The 24,375-nt window shown below is 32.2% G+C and overlaps 1 protein-coding gene across 1 annotated transcript; it reads left to right on the forward strand.

Annotated features, from left to right (window-relative positions):
• Window positions 1–19,908: 19,908 nt before the first annotated feature.
• LOC132175110 (S-adenosyl-L-methionine-dependent methyltransferases superfamily protein) lies at window positions 19,909–21,941 on the forward strand. The gene is made up of 2 exons (XM_059586940.2): window positions 19,909–20,355; window positions 20,604–21,941. Exon 2 carries the CDS (start codon window positions 20,681–20,683, stop codon window positions 21,569–21,571), a length of 891 nt encoding a protein of 296 aa, XP_059442923.2. The 5' UTR covers window positions 19,909–20,355; window positions 20,604–20,680; the 3' UTR covers window positions 21,572–21,941.
• Window positions 21,942–24,375: the final 2,434 nt, after the last annotated feature.

The raw sequence follows: 24,375 nt of genomic DNA on the forward strand, positions 1-24,375 counted from the left end.
TTTGTCCAGATCCTTGGGTTGTGAATGTGAACGGTATCTTGGCTATCGGGTCGAGGAAGATGAGTTTCGGCATGGAAGTTTTCTGCTCTCAGGACTGAGGAATAAAAGCTACCTATGCATTGGATTGAGTCTGTCTGAAGCAGATCTGTTGTTAAAACTAAAGACTAGCTTCGGTTGATATCATTGATAGGTCTTGAATGTTAGATTTATAGTGTATGTATCTTTGATGTCTGTAACCTTGTAGATTCGGCTATGAGTTGCTTCAGAGCTTTTTACTCTGTTTGTGAGAGTTTTTACTTGCGATCTTTTTATCAATGAATGAGTATGGAATGTCAAAAAAAAAAAAAAAAAAAAAAAAATTACAGTTTCTTGATGCAGTTTTTTAATTACATTTTCTTGTTTTATTTGTTCCATAATAAGTATCTTAATTTTAAATTATGTGAAATGATTGGTGTCATAATTTGTCCATATTTCTCTCATATATATATATATATATATATATATATGTTTTTTAAATTTGATATATTAACCATTAGATTTATGAGGTTCGCCTTTGACTTATGTGGGGTCCATATAAGTTTACAAATCTAATGGTTAATTTATAAGATTATATGAGATAAATATTAACAAAATATTGACATCAATCATTTCTCTTAAATAAAATACTTACTAATATTTGATACGAATAGGATTTTTTTTTTTTTTAATTTATAATAATTTTATTGAACAAAACAAAAGTAGTATTAAAATATGTATTTTCATGATTAAAAAATCATTATTATTTTTTTTAATTCTAAAATAAATATGTAAAAATTCTCATAATCTCTTTATTTTTTAAAACCAAATCAATTTTAAAACAACACAAAAAAAATGTAAGAAGTACCTCTTAAAACATTACTTTAATTAATTAAAGACACTGGGGGATTTGTTAAACACCCTCTCAATTCCAACTACTATTCACCTCTTTTTTTTAAAAAAAAAAATTAACATAAAAATATTATCACTTTAAGAATAACCTTTATAAGGTCTTGACACAAATTAACATTTTTGTGCCCTCCAATGAAGGCTTGTCATATCAGTGTAGAACACCTTAAGCAAAATAAACAAAAAACTAGATTTTTAAATTCATATTCTTAAAAATAGAAAACATAAAAAAAACCTATTTTTCACTTTTCCTATTCATCTACCCAAACTTACAATACGCCGCCGTAAGCAATGGCTCCGATCAGCCTAGACAACACCGGCCAGCCCTCATTTTTTTTTTGGTGAAGCCCATGAATGCAGCAAGAAGAAAGCACGAACATTGAAAGAAGCACCAGGTTAGTAAGATGCTCAAGTCCATTGCCAATCGATGAATCATCAGAAAGCAAATATGAGGCAACCAAAAATGGTGACTTTAGAAAGATAACACAAAAAGCAGTGAAATTTTTGTTTTTGCAATATGCTCAGCTCTTGGTGAGAGAGAGAGAGATAACTGGTGTGGAGGAGCGTCATGGGCGGCGTTGTGGCTGTCCGGCATTGCCTGGGTTGGCTGGCATTGTTTGGGCTGATTGGTGTCGTGGCTGGCGACGGCTGGTGGTAGGTTTGGGTATATGAATAGGAAAAGTGAGAAATAGGCTTTTTTAAGTTTTTTACTTTTAACCCAAAGGAGGAATATAAATATAAAAATATAGTGTTTTTGTTTATTTTGCTTAAGGTGTTTCTTGTTGATTTGCTAAGCCCTCATTGAAGAGCACAAATATATTAATTTATGCCAAAACCTTATAGAAGTTATTCTCTATCACTTTTTATATTATATCATTCACTTTTTATATACATTATTTACTTTTTAATACTATTCAAATAAAAAAAATCATTACAAAATAAAACTTTTCCACTTTTTAATACCACTTTTTTATTTTTCTATACCAATTATTACTCTCATTATTATTTTTTTTTTCACAAACTCAAAAGCAATGTTTGGGCATGTTGTGGTGTTTACCGAATAACGCCAAAAAAAAAAAAAAAAAAAAAACTATGGACAGACTCTAGGACACTAGGACAGTAACACTTCTCTGCAAACCTCTTTTGCTTTATGAGGTCATAATTACATGTACTTTCATGTCGGAGACATTACCTAAATATATATGCATTCAAACGATTATTTCTTTCATGCTGGATGGAAAATTCTGGAAGTAAAATGTGGATCGATTCCATGCCCATTATTTGAAAAATTGGAAATTCTTCAATTTTGAATTTGAACGTCTATTTTTATTCAAGAGCTCACACCATGTCACGTATCTAACTTAAATTAAATAATAAAATATTAATTTTTTTTTTTTTAAAGAAAAATTAAAATCAAATAAAAAAAGTAAAATCAAATAATAAAAAATTAGAGAAAAGCTTCCTCTCCTCTCTCTCACATATGGTTTTTTCATTCACACGTGTGTTAATTTAAATATGGGAATGTTTTCAGCTTCCGCTAATTACCCTATGAAGTCTTCTTTATTTTGTAGGCACGCTATTCTCGCACCTTAACCTCTAATCTCAATTCAACGACAAAGATGACTGTTGTGGTAGTCCCAAAAATGCTCTAACAACACGTAACGTAGCTGTCGCACTAGGAAATTAGAGTCCTTGGCTAGTTGGCTTCCATCATAGGTTAGCTATGTTTGCCAACAGCCGGGGCGACACTGTACTTCAGCTATAATGCCAATTGACAGGTAGCAGCAAAAATTAATTTTTTTATATTATTATTATTATTATTATTTTTAAAGCAAAATATTAAAAAAAAAAAAGGAAAAAATAGGAGAAAGATGGGGTGGTTCCAGCCACCCCCTTGGCCAAAAATGGGGTGGTCTTATATTTTTCCTTTTTTTTTTAAAAAAAAAATATATATATATATATATATATATATATTTTGCTTGAAAAAAAAAAAAAATTAATATAAAAAAGTCAATTTTTGTTGCCACCTGTCAGTTGGCACTGTAGCTGGAACAGTGCCGGCCTCGGCTGTTGGCAAACATAGCTGTTAGGTCCGAGATATTTCTGGTGAGACCCAATTAAGGATGCTTCCCAACAAGAATAGAAGAAAAAAAAAATGATGCTTCCCAACAATCAAATTTATTGCAAGAAAACCTGCTGTGATTTGCCAACCATGGACTCTGAATAATCAATCTTCTGGTTAACACCCACGTGTTGTTACCATTCCACTGCTCTCATTTATTTAGCATCAAGAAACATTGCTGTCATTGTGACCCTTTCGTTCATTGCTGGCCAATAGAAGAGTTCCAGGTGATTCCTAAGGGGTATGCAGTTCAACCTGTTGAGGATCACTAGTTCGAATCGTTATCTTCCTCTTCTTATACAATCATGTAAAAAAAAAGAGATTTCATGGCGGAAGAGGGACAATTAATGAGGGAAAGTTTCTTACTTTTTAGGGGAAAATGTTACCAACTTCCATTTGAGCTCTTTTTGGATTGCCAATTAAGTAATATGTTAAGAATATTATGTAAGATAGTGTGGCATGACTCTTACCGAACTTTTTTGGATCGATCAAGTATATGCTGATATGGATTATGTGACAAAATGTAGTAGTTATTGGATCAACCATGATTAAAAGAAAAAAAATAACGTCATATCAACATATTGAGATAAAAACGTAATAAAAATACAGTATCTAGCATTAAAATGGTGGGATCTATTAGTACCAATATTTAATTTGAGGGGTAACATTTGGTAGAGTCGAATTTATTGAGTTTAAAGGAAATTAAAACCTGTAGCTGTAAAGCAACTAAGTAGTAAGTCGAATATAAATCCTCTGAAACTGAAAGTAACATAAGCTTGCATCACAAGCTAAAATAGTTTCCACAAAGTAGTTGATTTCATTGTCTTGTACTTCTCTTATATATATTCGTCGTTTCTGGTAGTGTGAATTCCCACTAGCTACCAGAAAATGTTAAATGGGTGGCCTACGCCCATGCATGATGCATGTGATTCTCGTTTACAAAGAAATAATTTACATTTTTATAGATTAGAAAAAGTTTTTTAAATTCAATTTAGAAAAAAAGAAAAAAGAAAAAGGAAAATTTGTCCCTCCATGTATTGTCAGTATTGATTTAGCTTTATTTGTCACTAAAAAAGAAAAAAGAAAAAAAGAAAAAAAGAAAAAAAAAAGCTTTATTTGTTACTCTTTTTGTTGGTCGTTTGTTTCTCTTATCAAAATAACAATATTAACAAACAATTCAAAACGAAAAATAATTTTTACATGAGAATTTTTTTTTTTTAATTAAATAGGAAAAAGAGTTGCAATAAAAAGATTCTTACCACTACTACTACTGATATGAAAGGAAGAGAGAGTTGGAGAACTAAAAACCAAAAAAGGGACGGGTTCCTCAATTACAAACCCTAAGATGAAATAAAGCAATGTAAAAATATATACAAAGATTAAGAAATTGGTCAACTTGTTAACCCTTTAAATGTACGCCATCCAAATGCCCAAGTTTTATAATAAATATCTATTGTGGATCATAATTTTGGTATAAGCAATCTTTTTGAAACCCATGGTGTTGTGGGTTTTCGGTTGTTGTTTGATTTGGACCCATGAAGTTATAGTACAAGCTTTTAATGAGTTTGTATTGTTGAAAGAGTCTGTATCATCTTTAATGGGGCAGGCTTGCCTTAGTTGAAAAGATGTTTTGAGCAACCAATTAACGCATACCTTGACAAAACTTGATTAAGACAGGCAAATTTCTTCTCCATTAAGTAATAATTAAAATCGGGCAAGCCCAAAGTCGTTAGTAGGTGGAGGTTCAGTAATAAACATGTGCTTCTCTCATCAATAACGCAATTTTTAAAAACGTAAATTTTAAAATATAGTTATTAATTAAAGCCCATCAAATTTTGGGCCTTATGGCCAATGACAGATCACATAGCTATTAATTGAATAGTAGGAAATACAATCCAAGTGGGGCTCTATTAGAATAATTTAGGTCACAGTACTCAAAGTCTAAATTGGAGTAGGAGCCAAGTTCAATTCCAGCTCTCAGGACTCCCAAACCAACTCAAATAAGAAGAATTAGTCCAAGTCTACCTCAACTCTTCTGCCTATAAATAGGCCCCTACACAAGGTACAAAATCATCTAATATCTTCTCATATTCTCTCAAAACTCTCATACTAGAGCTCAATTAGTCCCCATTGAGTAGTTTGATTGAGTAGTTTGAATTATTGTGCGTCGAAGCATAAGAACAGACGCCGGCAGATCTTTTGCATAATAAGTTAATAACAGATGCCGGCAGATCTTTTGACGCTTTTATTCTTTTGTGGCAATTTTGGAGTAAACGACGATGTATTGCAAATTTAGAAGGACCTGAAGAACGCATAGTCCACATTGTGTCGAAAACTGTTTTAACACTATTAAATTTCTCAAAATTTGGATTCATCTCATTCTTAATCATGGTATGCCACATCACTTTGTAAGAACTTTTTTTGCAAAGTATTTGTAAATCTAGCATTCCTAAAAAAAAAGAGGCCATTGAGTTTAACCCATAAAAAAAGAAAGAAAAGAAAGAGTAGACAATGAAAAAATAAGGACAAAGTTTTCTTCAAACTGGGTTAGAGGAATTTCAGTTAATATATTCTATAAAATGGCATGTGTCTTCCACATGTGAGGACCACATTTTTTTTTTTAATTACAATGATAAAGTTTGAATAACTTTTATTCAAAAAACATGTGCTTTTCTTATGAAAAGTAAAAACATAAATTTTAAAATCGCACTTATTGAAATTGCAATCTCAAACGAACCCTTAGGCCCTGTTTGGTTCGCGGATTAGACCCTTGGATTGGACTAGCTAACACTAGGTATAGCTAGTCCTTTGTTTGGTAACACTCTATTCTTGGGAATAGTTATTCCCATGGGATTACTAATCCTATATACACGGGGTTAGCTAAGCCACTCAAAAACGAGTGGCTTAGCTAATCCTTTCCTGTGGGATTAAAATTATCGTGTAAATTGCCCACAAAAACCCCACCCTTCTAGCACCCACATCTCTCAAGGAGACTCTGCAAAACGATCTCTCTTCTCTGCGCAAGCGATCTCTCTCCCCTTCTCTTCTCTTCGATTTCTCTTCTTTGTTTCTTGGTTATTTCATTCTCTCTCTATTTCTTGGATTTTTTTTTTCTCTGTAACGTTTCTCTGTTTTTTTTTTTTTTTTTTTTTTTTTTTTTTTTTCTTCTTTTGATTCTCTGTATCATTTCTCTTTGATTCTGTTTAGTTTTTTTTAAAAAAAAATTAATTTTTATTCTGTTTCTCCATCTCTCTTTCTCTATATTTTCTCAGTTTGATTTTTAATTCAATTATATATATATATATATATATATACTATGTTCAAGCGTACAACCTGTGTTCAAGCGTATATATATATACACACACACACGCTTGAACACAGGTTATTCATACCTGTTCAAGCGTGTGTGTGTATATATATGTACCCAAAACGTTTCTGAGTTTTTTTTTATTTTTCTTCTATTTTTTTATTTCTTTTGATTCTTTGTATTGTTTCTCTTTGATTCTGTTTAGGGTTTATTTTTTTTTTTTATTCTGTTTCTCCATCTCTCTTTCTCAATACTTTCTCAGTGTGATTTTTAATTCAGTTATATATATATATATATATAATTGAATTAAAAATCACACTGATATATATACACACACACTTGAACACAGGTTATTCATACATGTTCAAGCGTGTATATATATATATATATATATATATATATATATATATATAAAATTATATATACATGACATAACGAAAAAAAAAAAAATTATAGTAAAATTGTTTATGTTTCAAAAAAAAAAAATGAAAGTCCTTAATAATATAAATTGTATTTATATTATAAGGGTATTTTAGGAAATAAGATCACAATATAATTCCATTCACCAACATATTGCACTGTACCAAACGAAGGAATAGGATTAGGTAGTCTATTCCAACGTTACAACCAAACAAAGGAATAGGACTAGCTAATCTATTCCCAGTGGTAGCTAATCCCAGTGATAGCTAATCCTTTTCCAATGGACTAAACAATCTGCGAACCAAACGAGGCCTTAGTCTATAAATTAGATGTGAAGCAATCCAATTACCTGACAACCCTAGAAAAACGGAATGATATGATTTAACATGTAAATTGCTTCCAAAAGTAGAGAAGTTATCAAGTACGTGTTTACAAAAATAAATGGGTTAAATACCTTTTTCACATGTGGTTTTTAAATTTTATTAATTTTTACCTAACTTTAATTTGTATCATAGATGGTATCTTACTTATGGCTAAAGCGAAGAAGGTACCTCCATCAATCTTTCCTCCAAAAAGTTAATAGAAATTTACGTCAAACCAATCAAAAACTGTCACGTGGCCATATGCCCCATTAAAATTTAAAATTTTTTATAAAAAAAACTAAAAAAAAAAAAAAAAAACTAAAAGGAGGGGTGTCTAAAGCTAATCATTCTATTCTATCAACTAACATGGCCCATTATTCATCTTGGCCCATTTACTGCACACAACCCAATTACAAAATCCACACCTACTAAACACACCAGCTAGGCAGCTACCATTAGACCCATTACAACTTATTCCATTTAAGTTGCTTAGTGGCTTCTCCTATTAATTTAGTTATTAGATTGGGGAATGAAGTTTGATTAATTCTGCTCTAAGCAGATGTATCAGGGGGTTCTGCTAGCTTTTGCTGCTGTGATAACCAGTTCAGTTTCTGATAATGAGGAGTTCCTTTTAAGTTTCAATTGATAATCTTCTCCATATAATATTTGAGAGTGTGCATGTGTATAATTCTCTTGATGTCACCATGGGAACAGATTGGAGTGTCCAAGCAACTGTTAGCTGAAGAAGATGTCCAAACTCTTTCCAAGGCTGATTCAGCAGATTTGTTGGCAGCTGCATGTGGTGAACACTGTGAATGAATGCTTGGCTGAAGCACCCTTGTATGGTCTTCAGAGACCAGACAAAGTACTTGGAACTTCACACTGTTCATGGCACATTAGGGTTTAGTTGAAATTTGGAACCGGGACTTTACTAGAGAGCATGGAGAAGAAGTATAAAGTGTAAATATAAGGGAGCAATCCTATTGAAAGTTTTATTTTAACTATATAAATAGAGAAGTAGAAATTTGTGAGTGAAAGCACACAATAAAGCAGCCTAAGAGCCTGTTTGGGATTGTGTTTGAAAAATAGATCGTTTAAGTCAAAAAGAGCTTTTGCCAAAAGTGCGTTTTGGTAATTTTAAGACTTTTTGGACCATTAAAAGTGTTTTTAATCTTTTTACTAAACGAGTATTTTTTTTTCTTCAAACAGACTTTTTGAGTGTTAAAAATATTTTTAAGCCATTCAAACGCAATTTCAAACATGCTCTAAGTTGCAGTTTGCTTACTAGTTAGAGGAGGGGTTGTCCTTTAGTTTCTGGTATTACAACAATTTGCAAAATTAATTGCAGAGAATAACTTATATTATTATAGAGGGGTTTTGGTTTTGATGTTATCTATGCAAGTCATTGGAAGTGAGATATTATAGGAACAGGATAAGTTGTTGACAGAACATCATATACTTTTGCATGGCTTTGATCTTAGTTAATGGAGTGGTGCTTTAATGGATGCATTTGAATATGTATATATATATATATATATATATATATGCTAAATACTTCAAGCTAAAGCTTGCCAATGTTCTTTGGAGCAAATGGCTTCTATCCTCCCCATAACTATAAGGGGTGGAGGTGAGATCATGGGTCCAAGCCTGTAAAGGTGCTTGGCTGTGTTATATTTTGATCCTCATAGAATGCTTTTCACAACCTAATTGCAGAAAGCATTGCATAATTGCTTGCTCTGGGGCCACACTGCATGGGAAAATTCATTGGAGCTGTTTATGCTTAGCTGGGGTTCCTCAAATTTTATGAGACAACCCCTGGAAGGATTCCAAAATTGATATTCTTTACTTCTGTTTATTTGAATCAATTATAGAAAAGAACAGAAATTGCTTTGAAGTGCTCCTTCTTTTTCATAAAACCAAACAAAGCTCAAGTTCTCTGCAACTTATTTTATGACCATGTGCTTTTTTGTTGTCAACATCATGGAGGCAAGAAACAATGCTGAACAAAATGGTTTTCAGTCCTCATAATCCAACCTTCTTCTCCCCACCCCCAAAATGCTTCTGAAACTTTTATGGCAATCTCCTGGGAGTCTGTAATTAGTCTTTTATAGTTCAGGTTGATTTTTTTTTTTTTTCACATTTGATGGCTCCAAAATTGAAGATTATCTCAAAAGGAAAGATCAGGTTAACTAAAAGTAAAGAAGAATCTGTTTCTCACCAATTTGGTGTCAATCTGTGAACTCTGTCCAAGTTGGTTTGAGTTATGGTCATCATTTCTCCAAAAATTTACTTTATTCCATTGGTTGTTTCTTGAATTAACTGCCAAAAATTCCATCCCCATTATGCAGAAGAAGCAGCTAAGACCATCTAAGTGGCCCATATACCTTCAATTTGTCATAATCTTTTTTCACTAATCAATAAAATCTAACAAAATGGAACACAAAATTCGAAAAGAGCTGACAAAGATTCTGATTAATATATCTAAACAAGATAGCAATGATATACTAAGAGAAACCCAGAAAACAAAAGCAAAAAATGAATAGAGTTCAAAGAAAAATGAGATAATAAGTAATGTGAAGATTTTACACTAAGAGAAACCCACGTGGACATTTTCCATAATCTTTTTTCACTAATAGCTTCAACTTTTCATAATCTTTTTTCACTAATCAATAAAATTTAACAAAATGGAACACAAAATTCAAAAAGAGCAGGCAAAATAACGTGACAGAAAAACAGAAAAACGGATGAATAAGTAATGTGAAAGAGTTGACAATAACTTGAGAGGATTAAATTAATTAATTACATAACTTCGACAGATAAACAGGCAATTACCTTCTATAATGATAGCAAGTGCAGTACACGAGAGGAGCAAAGTCAAAGGTTAAGATTGACTAAAGCGAGGGAAGAACAATAATTACTTTTCTCAAGTGTACATATTACTCATCAGTTTCCTCGTAAGTTCCTCATGGGAAACCACATTTGTTGGTCGCTGGAGATTTCAATCCCCTTCCGTACATTTTGGTGAATGATCATCAACAAGTACATGTCCATGGCTTTATGGCATTGCGACAAAAATCCACATATATTGTTCCAAGTCAATGAAGAAAACAAAGAACAAGGTACACGCGCTCATACATTGTTGACAAAAAAAAAAAAAAAAAGTAAAAATATCAACAAATTAAAAAAAAAAAAAAAAAAAGGGGCCAGGCCATGTCAAAGGTAACGCTGGACCTATGACATCATGGTTCATATAAAATAATTATAAGATAAAAATATATGATTAATTTCTAGCATTATGTATAGATAGTCTGAAGGGGAAAGGCTCAACTTGAGGATTGTGGCATGTAGACTGGGTTGGGCTGTTACCATTTATCACGTTTGTCTTTGACAGCAAAGCAAGAATTGATAATTGAAGAGGGAGAAGTAATGGGTTGCTCCAATATGCCATAACAAATGTCAAAAGTACAGAGTGCCTACTTGCATAACACAGTTGATCTACGTTGTATTTGGCCTATCCCACTGTCTGCCTTTTTGGGAACTGTGAACTTTTTATGCACCTAATTTGGCTGCATCTTCCATGCATATCCTGAGTTATCCTATATTTTTTACAAGAAATGCTACGATTGTTTTTTTGTGTTCTATTTTGATATTACTTTTTTTTAAAAAAAATATAGATAACCAATAGATAAGTTTTTATTTTTATTTTTTAAAAAATAATATTCACGTAGAGAATACTAAAGAACACCCAAAAAAAAAAAAAAACATATCATTTCTCATGGTCGAATAAAATCATCTTTATATCCGAAATGAGAAGGAGGTAAACATGGTCTACAATTTTTGGACATATATTATGTACCCACAACATGAACTAGCAAAAGAGAAACAAAGGAAGCTCTGCAACTTGGGCCCAAAAAGGCACGAAAAATATCATTAAATAAAAGTTATGCAGAAGATAAACATATATTTTAGAAGGAGAACAATTGCCCTAGGACTCTCCAAAGTCCAACCATATCTTATCAAATACATAATAATTAATAATAATAATAATATAACCCAAAACTTCATCAGTGCATCTCCAGCCGAATTTGACCTTTTCCCTCCTATTTTTTTACTGAGAACTACTACAACATCATGGCCAGCTGTCAGTCAATTAATTTAATATTAATTTTAGGTGATAATAAAATCATATAAAATTTCTCAGTACACAAACTTGTAAGAACATAGTTTTTTTTTTTAAACCGGCGTTGAAAGAACTTTCTTTCATTCAGTCTATTAAAATATCATGTGTCCTTTAAGTACATACCTTTTTTTAATTACTGGAGGAAATTTATTAAAAAAGCATGTGAGAATTAAAAAAAAATACACTTCCTCACATGCTGATTTAATAACACATGATAATTTTATGAGAAATGATTCTTTGCATTCTGGCATCCCATCTCGCATACATACATCTCCTCCAAGTTGACGTGTTTTATCTGCTCTTAAATTTTATTTTTTTTCTCCTTTTTAATTAATGATCGATAGAGCATGATAACTCAATAAAGATATACTCAAGATGAGTGTTAGAATGCCAAAAAAAATATTTTTATTGGATATTTGAATGAAAATCTTTGACAAACTTTCTAATATCTCCAAATATAGAAAGCCATTAATTAAGATGATTAGTGGGTTTGGTAGCTTTCGAAGAAGCAAGCCATGCACTATCAAAGTTCACCCATCAAGACATGATCTCTTGTTAGGCAGGAGTTGAAAATTTTGCTTCACTCTCCAATCAAAAGCTGCCGTCAAGAAATATATGGAAATAAAAGTAGAATATTTTCACTATGGGTTCGCATCAGACGGCAGAGAGAGCGACGTACGGCAACTACTGGCATTGACGTAATTTTTTCCTTGACGATGAGTTGGATCCAATTGAGCACTGTTAAGAATAAATGGTTGGTCCCTATCCACATCTTTAAATATTAAGGTTGAAATATTAAGCCTAAAATTAGGCTTGGGTTTCAATTTTCAAATCTCTATACTTTTTAAAAATAAAAAATAAATTAATAAAACAACCCTTCAAAGATTTATATGATAACTATTTTATTCCTTTGCCAGAAATTGTTAATGTGACACATTAATAGTATATGTGGCATGTAAAATGACCACGTGACATATGTCATACCAGAGATTAATACACAATTTTTTTCTTTTATAATGCATGAGCACAATAGATTTCCAGTTTTGCACTCCACATGAGTACGTAGTTTAAAGAATTCATTTCCGACAAGACAAAGGTTTTTATCACCGAGTAGAACGCAACATATTCATATATTATTGAACCGTTGAAGGACATGTTCATGAAGTATTTAAATAAAATGCAGCACAAGACAATGCTCTTACCCCAAGGCCGGGATCGGAGGATACTGCTAATTGGTGATTTGCTTATTATCCTAGGATAATATTGTCTTAATTAACTTAAGACAATCTGAAAATGTCATAAGATCCAATTCAAGTATTGCTTGGAAAGGAATCCTCGATTCCTCTGAGAATTGTATTTTTTATTTTTTGGGATCGTGGGTCTTAAAAAAATAGAAGTGAACATGCTCTTTATTATTATTAATTGGAGATTATACATTTATTTATTGTATTTTACAGTTTTAATGGCATATATGGTGAATATATTTTATCGTCATTTAAATTGTACTACATTAATAAAAGAAAAATACTAAATGTTCTTCTAGTGTTCTCTTGGTGTCCTCCCAACTGTGATGTGATTTTTAAAATTATCGTTAAATTTGAAATTATCATTATTATCTTTTAATATATTAGTAATTTTAAAAACCACGTCATAATTAGAAGGACACCAAAAAAATACTAGAAAAAGACTTAAAATTTCCTTTAATAAAAACCGTAAAATAGTAGTGAGAACCTGATCTGAGTTTTCGTTGATAACAATGATGATTGATGAATTTAAAAAAGCTAGTGAGATTTTAAATAAAAAGAGATCACCTGTTGACTCATAGTCTTGCTCGCTTCCCAATGCCAATGGACCAATTTGAACTTAAAAGTTGTAAAAGTAAATCCCCAATTTTGACTTTGATTTTCATCTCCAACGAAGAATTGGTTTATCATATACCCAATTTTAAGTAATGCTATGTTTATTTTGTGTTTTTTTTTTTTTAAAAAAAAAAACAAATATTATTATTGAATTTTGATTAAATAATAATTTTAAAAATTATTTCATTTTTAGAGGGATAAAAAATAACTTTTATAATTACTCACCCTCAATCCAAAATTTTCTATCAAATTCTGACTGAGAAACAAAAACTCTTTTAGTACTTACAAAAAAATCAAGGTAAAAACTATTTTACCTTATTCCCATTTTTCTTTTGGTAAGAAAAGAGATGTCCTTCTTAAACGTTACTCTTTACTTTTCTCCATCAATGAATATATATAGGAATCTTTAATAAGTAATATCAACATAGTCCATTCATAAATGCTGGTCTATTTTGTTGGAATTTTATGGTCCATGCCATTCCATTATTAACAATAATTGCACTAACAATTGATCAAAGTAAGGCCACCTATGCCTGCTAAGTACATATATCTAGTAAATAATTATTGCTAAAGCTTCCTAGGATTGCCTCCAAAGTTGTTCAAATTGACAGTACCAATTTGCACCCACCAAGATGGGGCTAGGTTGAATGGGTAGGAAAAAGTGAGGATCTAGCTAGCTTAGGACGTGTGTTTTTGTTTTTAATTTTACAACTGTCTAGGTTTAATTATAATTTTTCATTAAAAAGAGATCAGTTAAATTTGAACAGTTAAAAAAACCACGTACATGAAATATTTTGTAACTTTTTTTTAACAACACCTAAGCTAAATTCACAAAGTAAAATGACTCACTTTAATAGGTTAAGCTTGTTAAAATATTTGTTCTCTGTCTTTTTGCTTATGTTTTTAAAACAAAAATATTAACAACCAACTCAAAACACCAAACACTCCTAAAACCAAAAAAAAAAAAAAACAAAAAAAACATTTTTTTATATTTATATTACATCGTAACATTTGTTTTTCAAACAAAAAAACAAAAAAACCTCTAAAACACATTAATAAACAAAACCTACGCTTGTTTATGGTTCTCCTAACACTATCGGCAACACCATTGCCTACTATTGGGTCCTTTCGGACCTGATCTAGAATATGTTACCGTTTTTGTATTGCATTTACCTTTTACGCTTTGTTATTGGGGTGTTCACCCCTTTTATTGTCAATTAGTCTTATAACCCGTTTTTCCTTACTTGATTAGAAAAAAACAAAAAAACCCAACCTACAAGTCTTTGCTATATATCCTTTGACCATCTATTTGCCAATATATATATAGTGATCACTATATTTGTTAAAATTTAAGTATTATAAACTAACTAGACTGGCAAATCAAGAACTGTTGTGGCAATCGGTAAGAAAAACCTGTGATTATATCCTTTGAACATGTTGTCTATTTAAGAATATGCGATTCCTAATTTCCTCATAATTAAAATGCTGAAATTAATCCACGTTACGTTCATAATTTTCCTTCAGAAATAATTTTAATCCTTTGTTTGGATCTCCAAAATTGTAATGGAAGGAAAACAAAATTATGTTACACAAGTTTGAGAAAGAAAATATGATCTCTTAAAAAATTCCACGCCTTCATTAATATTTCTTGTCATGATCTCTAAGGACAAAGCAAAGGGTGACCATTCATAGATGCATGTATCCATGTTGTATATATATATATATATATATATGATGTGATTAAACATAATTACTTAATCATTTAAGGCAGTAGTTTAATGATTCAAGAAAATTTTTAAAATTGTTTGGTACATATTAAGGCACGGGTTTGAATGCTATAATAAAAATTTCTATGCTTGCATGATTAGCGTAAATCATTTTAGTTCTTATTAATGTCATGGTGAAATTATATGAGAGTCTTATACTGCGATTTAATCGAATTTAAGAGGTCTGTAACTTTCACCGTCTATACCCGCCACGATCTTTCTCCATGCATAAAGGACCTAGATATACTTTCTCATGAAATCTACGTCATAAGATCCTCATAAAAGAAAAGGTTGAGCTGGTACAAAAGTTTAATAAAATAATAAGCAGATTGAAAGAAGAAGAAGGAAGAAGATGTATTTTTTAAGCTAGTTTTACAGTTGGGTTACGTCGGTGGTGGTGGTATGATGCAAATCGTCAAAAGCGGTCGAGTTCGTGCCTCCCTCAGCCACGGTTGCTTTCTTCTGTCATTCCCGCGTCTCACTCGTTTGGAACCCACTATTGCCTTTCCTTAAAGAACGTGGGTCCTACTTCTTCTTTTTTTTTTTTTTTTTTTGGGTCAAGATATGTGACATGTAAGACTTCTATTAGATACTGTCGTTTAATCCAAGCAAATATCTAATCAGAATTTCATTACAAAAAAAAAAAAAAAAAAAAATCAGAATTTCGTTAGTCTATTGAGGGCTCCATTTGACTAAATTGTCCTTGAAGGACGTTACCAACATGAACCTTGATTTCATGGGTTATTATCTCTTCTCAATCAATAGTTAATTGAAGCAATTGGCAAATATGTTTTCATATACTCTAAAAGGATTGGACAAAATTTAGAGGGATTGGCTCAAGTATTCAAAGCCTTGAATTGGGTGTCATTCATTTGAGTTACGTCCGTGCAGAATAGACCCTTATCTTGTTCAAATCAAATGCGCCTTACACGAGTTTCAAATTTATCCTTCATAAAAAAATTTATCATATTAAAAAATTTTAAAAGTAAATTAATTTTAAAATTTAATCTTAACAATTTATTAAATTATAGCATGCATGCTGCTATAAGCTAGATCTTAAAAATAGAAAGGGAAAAAAATAAAAAATAAAAGGGCGGGACAAGTTACAAGCGTGTTGAGGAAAGAGAGCATCTAAAGATTGTGGCAAGGCACTGAAAATTAAGTAAAAGTGGAGGGTAGTTGGGTCACTTTAAAAATGAATAAAAAATAAATAAAAAAGAAAAGAAAAGAAAGGTGTTCATGCAAATGGCAAGTATGGAAACAGAAGATGCCGGGTGATGGGTGGTGTCAAAAAGTCCACATAATTTAAAGCCTTCAATTACATCAATCCCGAAGGCTTTTAATGTACGGCCTTGATAATCACATACCATGATTGGCGGAGCCTAATGCCTCCAATTCTATTCGACTTTAATAAGCGGTTAGAACTTAGAAGCTTTAGCAAGATCCCCAGACAAGACGGTAGCAAAAATGTTGCCATTTGAAAAAAATCTCCCCCATTTATATATTATATTTTATTTTGATTTGAAAATATATTTTGATGTTATATATATAAATGTAAAAAGTGTTTTTCTTTTTGGTCTAATTAAATTTGTAAGATAATTTTTTACCTATTAAGTCAATAACCCTTTAAAGTTGTAGATGTCTTTTAGGAGTGAAAATGCGGTTAAAATTAGCGGTTAGCCAATAACCGCTAACCACTTAGGCTTTTAAATTTTTATACATTTATATATATAGTAATGTTAGGGACCATTTTTTATTCTTTTAAAGCTGATGTAGCTTTCAAAATTACCATTGGATTAAAATTTAAGTATAATTCATTTAAAATTTAATGGTGATTTTAAAAGCCACATCAACTTTATAATGATAAAATAATGGTTTCTAGCATTACTCATATATATATATATAGGTGGTTAGCAGTTTTTTCAAAACCTAAAACCCTTGACTGTAACCGTTTATGCGGTTAGCGATTTTTCCTAACCACCTTCTAAAGCGGTTAACAGTTAAATGCCCACATTTTCACTCCTAAATTACCTTCTACAAGGAGTTTTTGCCTGCTAAAGATCCAAGTACTTCTTTCCGATTTATTATTAAAGAGGAAGTAGAACAAGTAAAAAGATAGAGACTGAAAAAGAAACATGAGATCTTCTTTGCACTTTACATGAATAGATATGCTCAAAGAAAAATAAATTCGCTACTGCAAATTTTACTATAATTTTTTTATAAATTAATGTGATAATTCATACTTGATGAAATTATTAAGAGTATATAATTGATAACTGAATTGTTAATTAATTAAGTTAAGAGGTCGGATCTTTTGCTTAATTATTTCATCAATTATGAATGGTCATATCAGTTTGTAGCATCCATAGCGGCACTCATGCTTTAAAAAAAAAAAAAACAAAACAAAACAAAACAAAAAAACTACCAGAGACTTATGTGACAGCCTATATTTTATCAAAATGAATGTCAGGTTGACTAATATGTAACCGTAAACATTTTAATAGCTGATGTGGTAAGAACATGTTTGCGATTGTATTTGAGAAATATAGATTTTCAGTTAAAAAGAGTTTTTTTTTTTTTGTTGCAAAAGCTTTATTTTTAAGCTTTTGTCAAATACATTTTGACTGTTTTTTGGCTTTTTGAACCATTAAAAGTGCTTTCAATTGTTTTTACCAAACATATACTTCTTCAAACTGACTTTTTGAGTATTAAACGCACTTTTAAACCTCTTAAACATACACCCAAACAGGCTCTAAGTGTCACATGAATTGTTATGTCATTTTGTAAACATGGTAAGTACCAACAATGGTGACAAATTTAAGTGATGCCTTTCTTATATTTTTTATTTAAAAATTATTATTCTCACCTTTCGAGATGCAAATAACTAATTAAGTATTTATATTCTTTTTTTCTTAATATCTCATTCAATTGATAACAGGGCTAATACACTTAATCTTTGACATTATCAATCTTATGCAGGATTTTATTAATTTTAATTAAAAAAAAAAAATTGTACTACTTGTGAATAAAATTCAATAAGCAATACATGCATTTGAAAAAGAATAAAATCCTATATAATATAGTGCATCAATTGGAGTAATAGTTTCTTCACTTTGTAAAACTTCTTTTAAAGTTTGTAGTTCTGAAAATAAATCTAAACCATTAATATTATAATAAATATCATGTTTCAAAAACTTTCAAGATTAAGAGATTTTTTTCCCCTGCAAACTGTCATCGTCTAATAATTTTAATTTCTTATATATATTTTCATATATCTAAAATTTTTCAACCTACTATGAATTGAAAAAATAACTTGATATACTATATATAAGAAACAGTTAATTCTAAAAAACATTTTCGTCAAACTATTTATTTCTATGAATTATACATTTTATTTTTATGAAAAAGTTTTCATCTTCTCTGATTTCTTTTGAGCATTTAATTTCCAACCTAATCAATATTATAAGTGGAAAATGGTCATGACTCATGTGGGTTTGTGTTGAATCATAGGCATTGAATTTTCCATATATGACATTTCAAGTTTCCATATTTCTCTCTCTTTTCCCCCAAAGTATTTAATATTTAGCCATTGAGTGCTTTCAATGTAATTAATTTTTAACTATAATTGAAGCATTAATTAAAGAGTATTTATTAAATTTTGTTTTTACCATAATTGAGGTCTTAAATAAGTTTTAATGGGAGGGACCTTAATTATACTATTAATATTTGGGTGCCTTGGGCAACTAGTGTCACGTGAACTACCACATCCTTTGTAACGTCATTTTGCTAGAATTTCCTGGTTTGATTTGATCATTCTCTTTGGAAAAGCTTTTTGTTTTCTAGCCACCAAAAAAAAAAAAAGGCCAAAACATTAATAAATAACTTTAAATACAAAACATTTACAAAAGAAAAATGATAAAATTCTTTTCTTTCTTTTTTCAACCATTTTCATATCGAAAATCGATAAATTCATCATTAAATTGATGTGAAACTCATATAAATCCACAAATTTAATGGTTGATCTATTGAATTTACAAAAAGAGATGATTAAAAGATGATCGTGTAATATGCCTCTCTTACAAAACGCTCAAAATTACTTTCACCTTTATATCAAATCAATTTTATTTTGTTTTATTTTTTAAATATCTAAAAAGTGCTATCAATCTACATAACTTTGGTAGGTTGTCTCTTTTGGGTGAGTAACGTAGATGATAATGTATGGACAAAAAGAAGCTAATCAAAGTCACTTTCAATATCTACAAAAAAAAAAAAAAATTGTCACTTCCAATAAAATAAAACCTTGCCTTATTTTGAGCTCTTCCAACTTGTTCAACCATCTTACCATCACATACGTTGAGTCAAACCAATATTGAGCTGGTTTTATGAATTTATGACGAGCAAGTTTTGTAACATAGGCCTTCCCTTGGTCAAACCCACTCAAACCAATCAATCTTGGTAGATTTTTTATTTATTTTTTAACAATCACAAACTCTACACTCTTCCCAAAAGGCAACCGGACTTGATCAAATCCCCATTTTGACCTCATTCATATACTAAACCCGCTATACCATACAAATACAATTGAAATGATAAACCAATGAAAATTAATATTTAATTTTTCTTTAACTAATTTTTAATTTAATGAATAATTTTTACTTTTAATCTTTTATGTTATCAAATTGTATGAGAGTAATATAACAGTTTATTAAATATCATTACTTATTTCGAAACTTTTACCGCTTTACGTTTTAAAATAAAGAAAAATATTATTTAGTAAATTATTATACGACTATTATACGCCTAAATGAAGTCGACATTAAATAGCTAATTTTGAAAATATATCTACATTACTCTAAAATAAAATATTCAAGTTACTGGCTGAGGAGGTCACCCGGTAAACATTCACTGGTTTCCCAACCTACTTCCCCCACATAAATACGTACGTATCCACAAATCCACAATCGCTCGCACTTGCGACTTGCCCATCCCTCCCATTTTCTCAAGAGTCCGTACAAATCCAAATCCGCTTTGAGTGTTCTTTTATTTTTTTCCATTTTTGTTGATGTTTGAAATCTGAAAGCCCAATTTGGAGCTGTGCTTCGTTAAGTTAGTCGCAAGGCAACGAGCAAAAGCGCGTGATTTGCTGGAGCCGGGAGGTGATAAAATATGTCGTCGTCCTCGTCAGTACCAGAGCTGACACTTGCAGATTTATTACTGTGATTCTCTCTCTCTCTGTATAAATGGTTTTTTGGGTCTCGCTCTCTATTGCTTCTGAGAAAAGAAGGCTGGGAATTTTTGGCACTTTGAGCTCTCTGTTCTGTTCTTCCTGATCTTTCTTTCCGTGTTGGGATTGCCATTAAGTTCTCTGCAGCTGCTGGATCTCAGGCCCTGGGCTGATTCCCAAGCTTCGTCACTGTAAGTATATATAAGAATTACGAAATCCAATACTTAGGGCTACCACTGGGTCTGTTTGCTTGCCGAGAAAACGCGGGAATTTTTAGAAAGAAAATGCGTTACCCCATTTTCTGCCTTTCGGTTATAATTTCTTAACGACTCTAATAATTTTTCATGAAAGAATAAATTCTCACATTTTCTCTCACTCACTCACTCATTTACTCGCTCACACACTTTCCCGAATTCTCACCCAGAATTTGTTTTCCCAGTTGGCAGGTTCTCTTTCCAATTACCCGTAGAATCTCTCGCATTAGATTGGAGAAGGAAAGGAAAGGAAAAGCAAGAAATGGGCAAAACGGCGACGAGCAGAGACTGGAGCCAGATCTACGCGATCTACGGCGTGGAGCAGTGGCAGACCCTGGTGTTCCTCCTCCTCCACGCCCTCCTCTTTGGCGTCCTCTCCGTGCTCTACCTCCTCTACTTCGACCCCATCCGCGCCTTCTTCGAGTCTATCCTCTCCGTCACCATCTCCCTCCCCGGCGGCGCCGCCCGATTCGCCGCCGGATTCACAGGCTCCGTCACCGCCCTCTCCGCCGTATGCCTCTTATTCGCCGCCGCCAACTTCTTCTACTCCGCCGTGCCCCTCCACCACGCCATGGCCCTCCGCATGCTCTCCTTCGTCGACGACTGGTCGACGGTGAAGCACGCCCTCGACCTCGGCTGCGGCCGGGGAATCCTCCTCAACGCGGTGGCGACCCAGCTCAAGAAGGAGGGCAGCTCCGGCCGGGTCGTGGGTCTGGACCGCTCCAAGGCCACCACGCTCCGGACCCTCCGTACGGCGAAGCTGGAGGGGGTCGGAGAGTACGTGACGTGCAGAGAAGGCGACGTGAGGAGGCTGCCCTTCGCAGACAACAGCTTCGACGTGGTGGTCTCCGGGGTGTTCCTCCACACGGTGGGGAAAGAGCACGGCCGGAACCGTACAGTGGAGGCCGCGGCGGAGAGGATGAGGGTGGTGGGCGAGGTTGTGAGGGTGTTGAAGCCCGGTGGGGTGGGCGTGGTGTGGGACCTGATGCACGTTCCAGAGTACGCGCGGAGGCTACAAGACCTGAAGATGGAAGAAATCAAGGTGTCAGAGCGGGTCACCGCGTTCATGGTCAGCAGCCACATCGTCTCGTTCCGCAAGCCCCGTCAGCACGTCGTCGGCCCCGCCGAGGTCAGGCTCGACTGGAGGTGTTGACACGTCACTCCTTTTTTTTTTACTTTGACATCTATTAACTAAAAATTTTACTATGCTACTGCTTTGTAGTACAACATGTTCTGCTTAATTTGAAAAAAAAAAAAAAGCAGAAAGAAAGTAGAACCCAAAGAAAAAGAAAAGAAAAGAAAAGATTGGGTCAAAATGAATGTAATTGTCTGGGAAGGCGAAGCTGACCTGGATGCTTTGTTGGAAAATACACTATAGTATAGCTCTAAATCTAATTAATGTAGTTTTTTATTTTTTAATATATGGTTATCAATTGGGAATAATTGATGCCTGATTTTGTTTCAGAATCTGAATTTTGTAAAAAATAAATAATAAATAATGGTTGAATGGTAAGTTTCCTGAATTGTTGGGTGCAAATATATAAGGGGTATTGTTTGATTTTGGTGTCGGTTCCCCACCATGTGGTCTTGCTCCCTGGGAAAGGAGAAAGGGTAGAGTTGATCGATGAGTAGTTTTGAAAAAGATGGCGACTGATATGCAAGTATGTGGAGGTGGTGAGCTGATGGAGCCGTTGTAGGGCTGGGCTGTCGTCAAATCCTTGTCCTGCTTCTCTGATGATTAAGCATGCTGACTATGTTACGTGGGAATTAAATTTAAAGCCACAGGATTTTAATCGTCTTTATATTTAAATGAAAAAAATTAAGTATAATTAGTAACGTTAAATTAAGTGTAATTAGTAACGGTACTTTAATTAATTATAGTGGTAGATTATGGGAAGCACTCGTGTCTAAAAATGCTGAATCTAATGCTATATTGTAGGGTCTAGTGTAATTAACAAGTTTATTATTCCCATAACGAGGTCCAGCCCTCATGACTTCTCTTTAGTCCCGAAGCTTATTAATTGCACCATGTGCGTAAGCATCTTAACCTTTTTTCTCTTCTATAGTTCTATGTCCACGGAAAATATCTTCTCAATTTCAAATTTTCTCCATTTCTTTAGGTTATTGCATTTAAAAGGATAGTGTTGTTCAAAAATAATAAAAAATTATATAATAATAATAATAATAATAATTACATCAATATTATTTACTGTTATAAGAAATTTAGAAAAGCTTATCTTCACATTATTTGGAAAATAAATTGAGAATAAAGGCCATTTTATTATTAATTAAAGACTCAAGATATTTTGAGCCGCTTTAATCTGAAACAAAACAGGCACAATCCCCCTCTCTGTCTCATACACCATTGCACCAATATAATTACTGAGATTGGGAGTTACTATGAAAGGGGTTAGAGTAAGATCACAATTTGAATTACCCTTTTTTATGGTGATTTATTGCTAGGATGATGAATCACTAACAAATATTTTATTAGTTTTCAGTATATCGGTGTTATTATGGTCACGCTCGGATAAAAAAATTTCTCTTATTTTATTGCCTTCTCTTACCCTTTTATTTTTTTTTAACACAATAAACATGTTTAGTATTTGTTTCAAAACATAAAACACTTTTCAACAAGTTTACCAAAGAATTTTCATAAGTAAATTCTACAAATGACACTTTTCAAAGTAAACCCCACCAAAAGTACTTCACAGCTTTAAGAGTAATTGAACTTATCAAGCAGGAATTGGTGCCTGACAGCCCACCAAGATCCAAATGTGTCAGTCTCAGATGATTGAATATACGTTTGAATTTTGAGTTTCATGACTATTTTCTTTTTTCTTTTGTCAATTATACATACAAATATATATATTTTTTTAAAAAAAAAGAAAAGAAAAAAAGAAATTGTTTGATAATTGACATAAAGTCTCACTAATTAGGGAGAGCAGTAGATTGATTTTGCCAGGTGGAAGAAAAGATAAGAGAAATAATATTTGAAAAGATGGTGATATTTTTGGCAGGAAGCAAGTTTGTGGAGGTTGTGAGATAATAGTGTTGATGTAGGGTTGGGGCTGCTATCCTAAAGAAAGCTCTGATGCTGAAATCTCCAATGTTTAATGGGAATGATGATTTAGGTTGACATTTTGTATATTTCTAAATATATATTTAGTAGATCATAATTTTATATTTCTAAAAATGTACGGACCTCCAATTCTTTTTAACACGATATTTTTAAAAAATTCATCCCTCCACACTACAAAATCTAATTTTGCCTCTGATTAGTACTTGCAGCATTTTTTTTTAATTAATTATTTTAATCATTTTTAATAAATAAGTTTCACATTATTTTGTTACTATCTTTTTTTTTTTATAAAAAAAAAAAAAAGAAGGTTAATATCCCTAATTACATTTGTCTTAAAAGTGACGTACATTTTTTAATAGTATGTGTAACTTTTTAAAGACTAATTTTTATAAAATTAAAAAAAAAATAAAAAAAAATTAGGAAACAGTTTGTCCGTGACCAAATAAGTGATAGAAGTATTAAATGAGGGTGGTAGTTAAAAGTTAAAAGCATAATGGATAATAATAATTAAATACGCCAAGTTGATAGTAAATACTAAATACTAAATAGTGGCGTCCTTCTGCTGTCGCCATCGAGATTAATGACACGACAACAAACACGACGAAGTGGGAATTTTCTTTTTCTGAGCACGAGGAAGTGGGAATTAAATCTTCTAGAATTCCTACAATTTTACAAAGATCTCTCGGATTTTTTGAATATGGAATGGAGTGGAATAATGGATAGAGTTCTTCAATCATTTTGCTATTTCGAATTATTAATAATTCGATAATAATACAAATAGTAAATTACTGAAAATCCTAATCCGACTAGCAAAGAAGTTGTGATTTATACTCTCAACCTCAACCATAGATATTGCAATTTCTCTTCTCTGTGAC

The sequence above is a fragment of the Corylus avellana genome, chromosome 3, assembly GCF_965113065.1.
Source record: "Corylus avellana chromosome 3, dhCorAvel1.hap1.2, whole genome shotgun sequence".
Classification (NCBI taxonomy): Eukaryota; Viridiplantae; Streptophyta; class Magnoliopsida; order Fagales; family Betulaceae; genus Corylus; species Corylus avellana.

Excerpts from the sequence above, each read along its gene's own strand:
- LOC132175110 (XM_059586940.2), top strand. The coding sequence starts at position 20,681 with ATGGGCAAAACGGCGACGAGCAGAGACTGGAGCCAGATCTACGCGATC.